This window comes from Rhizophagus irregularis, chromosome 14 (genome assembly GCF_026210795.1).
Source record: "Rhizophagus irregularis chromosome 14, complete sequence".
Classification (NCBI taxonomy): Eukaryota; Fungi; Glomeromycota; class Glomeromycetes; order Glomerales; family Glomeraceae; genus Rhizophagus; species Rhizophagus irregularis.
The window spans coordinates 4,349,842-4,360,192 of record NC_089442.1 but is presented as its reverse complement, the minus strand read 5'-3'; the positions used below and the strand labels follow the sequence as shown (position 1 = coordinate 4,360,192).

Here is a 10,351-nt window from a genome sequence, read left to right as displayed (position 1 = left end):
TCTCGGTTATTACAATATTATCGAAAGAAATTCATTAATCATATAAGTTCATTTAAGAAATATTATATTTAAAAAAATGAATTCCTAACTGATTGAGTTTGGAAACTCTAGGAACTTAAATTTGACCAGAATTTGCACCAAATACAGAGAGAGACCTCTTTATTCATAATGCATGTTTCAATTTGCAAGCGCATGCACATCGCTCTAAAAATACTTTTGAAACATTAAATATAAAAATTTTTCATTTTTATATATTTGGTGTTATTAAATTGGTTTGAAGTAACCGGGTTTAAAATGTTCACTAGAATTGAATTAAACTTAGCCGTTTTCAAAATGGTCGACGCAGTTAAAAAAAAGAAACCCGAAAACCCGACGATAACCGAACAAAAAACGGACGATAAAAAAACGGATGAAAATCGGACGAATATTGATATTCGAATATACAATCACAAATAAACTGCCTCAACCATTTTGAAACGGTGATAATAATATTAATATTTAATAAATTCATAAATTCAAAAAAAAATAATAGAACCGGATCCAAGTCAGCGGACCGTTACCCTCTCCGATGATCGTATTAATATCACAATTTAATTTTAGACAGTCAGGGTTATCATATATTAAATCAAGTTTTTACAGGTGATTTTCAAAAGGTTGAAAATAAACGGTCTTTTAGCTGATTGGCATGACCTTCAAATGACATGTGATTTTATATGTATTTGAGAATTTTTAAAAAAATATTCGCATAATAATTATTACTATATATTGCATATTTACAATAATGTAATACTTATCTATTTTTATTTCATCGTTAAGTAATCATAAAGTTTGCAAGCATCTAATATTTTTGTTAAATATTAATTTCCACTTATTAGCACCAATAAATCCGGACCTCCGTCAGAGTTTCATCTGTACCGTATACATTTGATGACTATTAAAATATGTATATGTGTTATACGTAATTTTGCCTACCATTTTACACACTACACAATACTGTAATTTAACGCGCAACGTGGGTTATTTTTATTTAAATATAGAATGTGACCTTAATCTTTAGGTTAAAAGAGAATAAAGACGGGCCAATTACTTTTAAGTATACACTATGATTTAATTATATGTTAGTAATATATTAGTTATTTTTTTAAAAAAAACAAATTGTCTAGCATTGCATAAATATTATATTCCTTTATTGTTTTAAGATTCGGTTATAATATTTGTATGTATAATATAATTAATATATAGTACATTAAAATTACCCTATATTTAAAATACCAGATATATCAGGTACTACTACTATACAAGGGGTATACATAAGTTTGACCGGAATCAAGCACCAATCTGCTAGCATTAGGGAGAATATAACAAATTAAGTTAAATTTTCTTTATCCTTTGAGTCTTTTGAGGCATTTTTTTTAAAAAAATTCCAAAAATATAAAAAGGTGAAATAAAAATTCCGGAAAAAATTAAAATAGAATTTGTGTTAAGCCGTTATACCCGTTATCCGCGATGGACGAGTAAACAAAAATAATAAAAATAGATTAATTAGCAGTTCACATTTTATACATTTTATAAACTGGGCAATGAACTGACTGGGATAGACAGATAATGGAGCAATTAAAAAGCTTAACAACATTTTATTATTGGTCCAGAATTAACAAATTAATATTCGGCCAAAATTTCAAGAGAAAAATTGCAAGTTAAATTTTTGCGACGGTAATAATTTATTTATACTACGGAGGTATTGAAAATAGGCACTAAATAATTTGAAAATTAAATTTATTTCAGTTTAAAATGTTAAACATAAAATAACGCGAAGATCAAAAAATACCAAACATAAAATTGAACACATTTGAATACATACTTGTTATTCCATGGGTATCAATGAATAACTGAAAGCCTTGGGGCCCCCGAAGGAAGGGAGCATCGGTGTATAAGTATTTATTAGATACCCATGGAATAACGGTTGTGTATGACGTATACACCAATGGATTTTATAATTTTTTTATACCGGCGGAGTAATTTACAAAAAAATTCATCGCTGTATACATAATACCGATGGGATAAATATAAAAAGTAACTCAAAAATGGGCATATAACCTTCTCAATCTTTCTGATTATATGATGCATTTCTTTAGAAATTTGCAAAATTTGCCAAAGTTGTGAAAATAAAAAAAGAAAGAATGCTTAAGCTTAATGTTTTTTTTCGATAGTAGGGGTTCTTCTTATTAAACCTAATAAACCTAATAAACCTAAATAAACCCAATAGTCAAATGTTATTTATAAATTATATATTATCTTCGAGACTTTTTCTTCCGATACCCTCTCAATAATAAAATACTTCAATTAGAACCCGGAAACGTACAATTAAATATAAATTTAACAAAATATCAAAATATACAGCAATTCATAAAAAATCAACATCAAAAATTTTAACATATAAATTAAAAATTAAAAAATTAAAAATAGGTGATTTAATAAGTTTTTTTTTTTATTTTATTTTTTTGAAAATTAATTTGTGTCTACCGTATATTGATTTGCAATGAGTCTACAATTGACTACAATTACAAAATTATAAATGATTTTAAACCCGGAATTTGAAAGAATAATTAAAAGCTAAAGTTAAAATCTTAATTAAAACCCAATATGAAACATACAGTATAATCTTATTGGATCTTCACCTCAAAAAATAAATTTTTACGAGTTTGATCACAGTAAGATAACCTCAGCATCACAAAACTGGTCAACGTGAATTCTTATTATGCCTCTCGAAATACCTAGAATAAGATCAGATCTTTTCAAGTTTTTCTTAAGTATATCTTATCTAAAATATTTTGATTAACACAATATATAGGATCACAATTAAGAAACTTCTGATACCCAGCTAACATCATATATGATATATCTTAGTGATCGCGACTCGGCTCATCTCGTTTTACTGTAAGCTAAGCTTACTTTCTTAATCTAAAAGAATAATCATAGAAACAGAAGCAAATAAAGGTCATTAATATAAAGGAACGTTAAGAATTCACTTATTTGAAAATAACGGATTAATCTAACTATTACGTGTTTAAATAATTATGTTAAATGATATTATAAATTTTACCTCACTTGATGATGTCCTAGAAACCATAACCTAATCTTACTCTCTATAAGAATAGGAAGTTTCATTCGGGCAAAGAGAACGTAAAGAAGAAAAATTAGAAATACCTTAGAATATTTATATTCAAGATCTCTACTTCATCAATTTCCATCAATTGAGAGCGTTGATGATACTGTTATTGTAGAAACCATAGTTACTGTTTCAAACATAAAATTTGCAACAGCAACGGATGATATTACATACATCAATGGTTACTTCGACTGTTATGCCGAGGAGCCATAACGACATCAAAGAGAAGCGCAATATTTTATCTTCTTGATCAAGAAAAAGATATTCACATATTTGAAACGAAAAAATGACTTTAGAAAAAATTCTTCCTCCTCCCCTCCTCCCCGTACATAATGTACATATCAATCATTGATGTTGGTATGTTACAATCGATTACTATTTCATATGGGATATTATGAGATGATGAAATGATGCGCTGAAGATAGATTACGCTATTGTAGATGAAAGATGGTATTACAGTAAATCTTGATGTTGTAAGAACGGGAAATTGCGCGTGATGAAGAATGTGCAGATGAGAATGAAGAGAAAGAATTCAGGTATTATAACAATTATATAGGGTTTTAGTTTAAAGTGATATATTTGTTTAATCAATTATCACTTTTTTATTTTATTTTATTTATTTTTTTTTTACTTGTTGATATTCTTGATTCGATGAATTTTTTATGGCTAAGTTAAATTAATTTTAATTGTTGTTGCCCAAACCCACATGAAAATACCTCGTTCATTGTGACTGTACTCCAAATCATTTTTGAGTGGAGTCCACGACCCCACGATTAAGTTTTTGTTATAGACAATGAAATTGTGGATATTTTTTTTTTTTAAAGTAGGAATAATAATGTGTAACTAGAATAAATAATGCGCACGTACATGTCGTATCTGGCTATTTAACGGCCAATGCTGAAAGACTGATAGTTGCAGTATTTTAACCATTTAAAGCGAAAGAAACTATTCCACTTATTCAATTTCAAATAAAAAAAATAAATATAAATATCACGTGATTTTAAAGGACAAAGAAATCGCGGGCACAGAGAAACCATTAAATTTATAATAATTGTGTCGTGCAAGCAGTAGCACCTGTCAAAATTTTGAAGGTGGGGGAGGGGAGATAAATTAATTTTTTGATGTTTTATAATGGAATACATTCATTATCTGTTATGTGTGTGAAAATTTTTTTTTATTAACATCCATTACATCCATTACATTCCATTACATTCATTCAATCAATTACATAACCAAAAAAAAAAAAATTGTTTCAGATGAAATTTTATCACAAATAAAATAACATATTATAAAATCTCCGTGTCAAAGATAGTTCAGCGAAGTAAAATCAATTGTATAAAGTTTCATGCGGGGAGAAACAATATCAAATATTATTTTTAGGTATAATTAAATCCTTTTTTTTTTTTACATGGCTTAACATTAAGCCTAGTATAAATTAATTCTAAAAATATTTTAATCAAAAAATTTTTTAAAACAGATTTGTTTCAGATTATGCGCAGAAAAGTACTCGCTCCTATATTTTTTACGCCACCGCATGTCAAGATGCTACATCGCATTTATGTATTGTCTTTCATTTAGAATGACTGGACCGAAATAGAATAACAGATTTCTTTGTCAATATTTTTTCTATAACATTTAACGAATTTACTACATTTCGCGTACATTATTATTATAATACGTAAAATCGATTTACAGAACATTTCACATATTTTATATCATTGTACAGATTTTTATACGCCTCGCTAATTACTTCTTTTGATTTGTTTTTCATTTTGTGGGCGCTCAATATTCATCCGCAAAATTGGACTAGGTATAACCAAAATTTAGGTTCAGTTTACCCAGTCCCAAACCTAATTTTTACAATGTACAATATCGTGTAACTTTTAATTGTGATACATGTGAAAATGTCGTAAATTGGCTAAATAAATTGGAAAAGACTAGCCAATTAAATATTATATTTATTTATAGCTTGTGTTACAACTGCGCTTTCATGACTTAACCTACATCACATTATGTATATGAATCGTTTTAATGGCAACATGCACAATTTGACCCTTTTTCTTCGGTTTTTACCACTTCAATCTTATCTTGAGATGCAGCATCCTCCGGTTTACTAATAATTTCTACATTCAATTCTTTGTCATTTGAATCTTTAACATTAACTTCAATTGAATCCTTTAATTCTTTATCGCAACAAGTATTTTTCTTCGTCTCATCATTTTCTTTCTCATTTTTTTCTAATTCTTTATCGCAACAAGTATTTTGTTTCTTCGTCTCATCATTTTCCTTCTCATTTTTTTCTAATTCTTTATCACAACAAGTATTTTTCTTCGTATCATCATTTTCTTTCTCATTTTTTTCTAATTCTTTATCACAACAAGTATTTTGTTTCTTCCCTTCACAACATTTCTCACTTTTTTCATTAAAGATTTCATTATTAGAACAACAATCAAGATTCTTTTCTTTTTGAATATCTTCTTGATTAATTGAAATATTTCTCTTTGTAGAAGAATTTGTAAATTTACTAAAACTTAATTTAATAAAATTAAAATTTTTCTTTTCAGTCTTTGTATCATCATCATCATTTTCACAATGTTTACAACAACCTCCATTAAAATCTTTACTTCTAGCCCATAAAATCATATCTACACCTTCTTTAGCGAATAAAACACCAAGAATAATAGCAGCAGCAGAATCTAACCACCAACCACCTTTCCATATCATATAAAGTAAACTTCCTAAAAATAATATGAAGGTAATTTTAATACAAGCTAAAGAACATTGAGCTTCAGATGCCATTGTAGAAGAATTTAACATTTTAGCAAGATATTTTTTACTTAACCAAAGAAAACCCATAAATGATAATGAAATACTTGAAATAATTAAACCTGCTATAGCAGTTTCAGGTTGTCTTTTTTGTATTAAAGAAACAGTTGCATCTGAAATTGTAGCCAAAGATAATAAAATGAATAATAAACCAATTCCCATAGTACATTTTTTTTCTTTACTTAAATTTTCTTCTAAAATTTGAGTTGCTCTTTCTTCATCAGGTTTTGATTCAGTTAAAAATCTCCATAATACTAAACATGCGGATGTTACTTCAATAAATGAATCCACACCAAAAAATACCAAACTAACTGAATCATCCTCACTACCATAAAATATTGAAACTGCTCCTTCAGCTATATTCCACAAAATAGTAAAAATACAAACATATACTGCATATTTTAAAAGTCGTGAACGAGAAATTGAATCATTTTTTGAAAAGAATTTCATTATAAAAAAAAATTTGAAAATTTTTTTTTAATTTCGTTAAAAATGGAAATTCTTTTATAAAAAAAAAGAAGAAAATAAAAGAAAAAAAGAAATTTCTATATTATGATCATCTGGATAACACAATGTTTCTGCGCAACATTACGAAGATTCTATTAATTTAACTATAAAGAGGATGTTACAATGAATACAATGAATACAATAAATTTGTGGATATCCATCCTTTCAAAGAATAAATATATACGTCAACCTCTGAACGTAATAAATTTTTTTTAATTTCCGCTTTCTAGACATTTGTATCGGATACTTATTTAATTTACGTTGAAGAATGCTTATTAATCAGGATAATCTTTAATAACTTAAAATGACAATCTTTAATGTACACATGTATTAAAAATGATTAATTGCTTATTCTCCTTTAGCGCTGATTCGGAGAAATTCCATGGAATATAGGATTTACAATGAAATATACCATATTATTCTGTCAATCTGAAAAAAAAATCATTACCATATAATAATACATAATCTTAACGTAATAAACGTAATGTATCACACAATAATAACCATAATAACCATCATATACATTATATATGAACCAAACCAAATTTTATTTCTCTTTCCAATTTTCGTTAAATCATGTTAAATTATTTGTTATTTCACGTGAGCTAATTGGTTCTTGGCACTTAACAAATTTAGTTTCATACGATGAAATTTATTAATTGGTTCCCTACTGATATTACCTAATGTAGATCAAAAATTTTCGATTAAAAAATCAGGTAATCGGTGAATCAAAATTAAAATTATCATTTAATTAATAAAAACCCTTACCCTTCAAAAATTAAGTATCGTTTATCATATCATTTTTTTTTCTTGATTTTATAATTTTTTTATTATTTTTTATCACGCTTCTCTTTTCGCTTAAAAAAAAAAAAATATGAAAATTGATTCTGATATAGAAAGTTATACTTCATCGACTGAGATAAATACGGAATGGATGGACAACATTCCAACATATGAAGAATCTCCTTTAGTTCCTGACTTAGGAGAAGGAGAAGTTAATCTCAATTTATTTTTAAAGTTATTAGTTTAAAAAAAGGAATTTCTAACTCTAAATCGTTAAATCGTTTAAATATAGATTGATCATTCTTTAATGCAGGTAAAGTTATTTCAAGTTGAATTCCTTAGTATTATTCTTTATTTTTAACACTATTTTTTTTGGGGAATAGCATTATTCTTATAAATATATGTGTCAAGGAAATTTTACTTCACCTGTGAAAAAAGAAAATTTAAAGGTATTCATTCATATATTTTTAAAAAAAAATAACGCGTATTTTTAATATAAACAATAAATCTAATATGAAACATAATATTTTTAGAAATGTTTGGAAATAGGGTAATTTATCGTTTTAAAAAATATCACAAATTTACTCTTGAAACTTTAAAAGAATGTTCTTTTTTTTTATAGTTACGGAAGTGGAATTTGGATGATGGAAATGGCATCGTGAGTTCATTCTACTTATATAATTAAAGTTCTCAAACAATCAATCATTATTTATTAATATAACGTATTGTTTCAACTATTTAGTGAATACCCCAATTGCAACTTTTATGGTATCGATATACAACCAAAAACCCCTGATTCTACTTTTCCCAATAATTGTGAATTTATAAAGGATAATGTAAAAAGTAAGAAAATCAATTGCGTTCATTAATAAAAAAAAAATTTTATTTAAAAAAATTTTATTTTAAAATATTTGTTCTATAGAAGGAATTCCGTTTCCTGATGAAACATTCGATTTCGTATATCTGAGAATGACTATGATTTACATTGAATCCAACAAATGGAAACCAGTTATTTCAGAAATCTTTCGAGTTTTGAAAAAAGGTGGATGGGTCGAATTTTTGGTAATTATACTTGTAAAAAAAAACCATATTATATATATATATTTACGCGTTCAAAATTATTAATTTATTATTATATGTAGGAAACTGATATGACTTTTAAGTAATCTTTTTTTTTTTAAATATATTTAATATATATAAATTAAATATATATATAAATTAAATAAATATATTTATCATATTTACCAATAATTACTTTTCTTTCTATATTTAGATCTTCAGGAAAAATTTTGAAGTCAATAATGAAATTCTGGATTGACATGTTTGAAGCAAAAAAAATTGACCCTAAACTTACAAGGCAACTTGGAACAATACTTTCAGAAACTGGATTCATTAATGTATTAAATAAAAAGTATTCTCTTCCAATAGGGAGTTGGGCTGGGACGGTAATATATATTTAATAAATATATATTAATAAATAAATATTTTATATATGCATATTATATATACATATATATATATATATATAATACAAGTTATATCAATATACTTATACTTTTTTATTTATATTTAGTTGGGAAAAATTCGAAGTCAATCCTTGGATATTTGGTTATATGTAACGGCTGATATCAGCTATAAAAACTTAGGATTTGATACTAAAGAAGAATATTTGAAACATATTGAAAATCTTGAAACTGAATATTCTGAGTTTAAACCTTATGGTGATCAATATATCGCTTATGGACAGAAACCATTAAATTAACCCCATTATGTTATTATTATTTATTATTATAAATTGAATAAAAATTTATTCTTATTGTGAGAAATTTAGTTTATGTTACGCGTGTATACTATGTGTTATTCATTCATTTTATTTGATCGACAAAATATGACAAAATGGAAAATTTATTGATGAAATTTGGCTATTCAATAAGTCCCAATTTGGAAGGTATACTTGTACTCATTTAAATTCGAAGCCAGGGTAAAAAAAAACCTAAATAATTTAAACGGGGGCGTTAACTTAAAATATTATTTATATTGAAACAAATATCACATATTAACGGAATATAATATAATCCGTGAATTGGTGATAAAACAAAGACACCAATAAAAGATCTATTTAATTTGGGACGGGGATTGACGCGTACTCATTGTTATTAAATAAAGAGATTGGATATAACAACGAACAAAGAATTTTTTTTATTGTTATTTTATTGTTTTAAAATAAATTAATAAATTATACATTGTATATAAATTCGAATAATGGAATAATCCAAATTATATACATATCTATTGTGTGATACATTTTTGTCATTTTCCTATAGAATCGCGATTTTTTGAAAGTTTCGCATGCTAGATTATAGAATATTTATTTAATTGAATAGAATATTTTTAATTGAATAAAATATTTATTTAATTGGATAGAATATTTTTAATTGAACAAAATATTTATTTAATTGGATAGAATATTTTTAATTGAATAGAATATTTTTATTTATTTAATTGGATAGAATTGAATAGAATACTTTATTGAATAAAATATTTTTTATTTACTTGAATATTTTTATTTTATTTATTTTATTTAATTATTTATTTATAGAATCTGATTTGAATACCCAAAATTGGAATTCCTTTTAAATTTGTTTATTGTATTATTTAAACCACTTTTTCTTTTTCTTTTTTTTTTTTTTGAAAGTTGAACGAAAAAATGTAATTATCCCATATTCGGAATACTTTGGCATGAGAAGATATTCTTTTCATTATCTATTTGTCATCTTTTTTTTATTATTATTATTGATTTATCATCTTTTTTTTATTATCTATTTAAAATCTTTTATATTATCGATTTCAATCATCTTTTATTAGTGATTTATTATCTTTTATCATTTTTTTTATTATTTTTATTATCGATTTATCTTTATTATCGATTTATTATCTTTATTATCGATTTATTATCGATTTATTATCGATTTTTTATCTTTATTATCGATTTATTATCGATTTATTATCGATTTTTTATCTTTATTATCGATTTATTATCGATTTATTATCGATTCGCCATTTCTG

General features: G+C 25.5%; 2 protein-coding genes across 3 annotated transcripts; one reads left to right on the top strand and one right to left on the bottom strand.

The window, feature by feature from the left end:
- Window positions 1–5,077: 5,077 nt before the first annotated feature.
- On the bottom strand, window positions 5,078–6,445 carry OCT59_006634 (uncharacterized protein; the record flags this gene model as incomplete). 2 transcript variants are annotated; one of them, XM_066141393.1, is made up of 1 exon in its annotated part: window positions 5,078–6,445. In XM_066141393.1, the coding sequence occupies one exon, from the start codon at window positions 6,443–6,445 to the stop codon at window positions 5,198–5,200; it is 1,248 nt and encodes a 415-aa protein (XP_065998183.1). The 2 variants fall into 2 exon arrangements, with proteins under 2 accessions (XP_065998183.1, XP_065998184.1); XM_066141394.1 differs by having other exon boundaries at window positions 5,198–5,968.
- A 931-nt stretch (window positions 6,446–7,376) lies between these two features.
- Window positions 7,377–9,117, top strand: OCT59_006633 (uncharacterized protein; the record flags this gene model as incomplete). Its single annotated transcript, XM_066141392.1, has 10 exons — window positions 7,377–7,496; window positions 7,578–7,598; window positions 7,669–7,734; window positions 7,819–7,835; window positions 7,908–7,943; window positions 8,028–8,128; window positions 8,208–8,347; window positions 8,428–8,447; window positions 8,559–8,730; window positions 8,859–9,117. 10 exons carry the CDS (start codon window positions 7,377–7,379, stop codon window positions 9,045–9,047), a joined length of 882 nt encoding a protein of 293 aa, XP_065998182.1. The 3' UTR covers window positions 9,048–9,117.
- Between the last annotated feature and the right edge of the window lie 1,234 nt (window positions 9,118–10,351).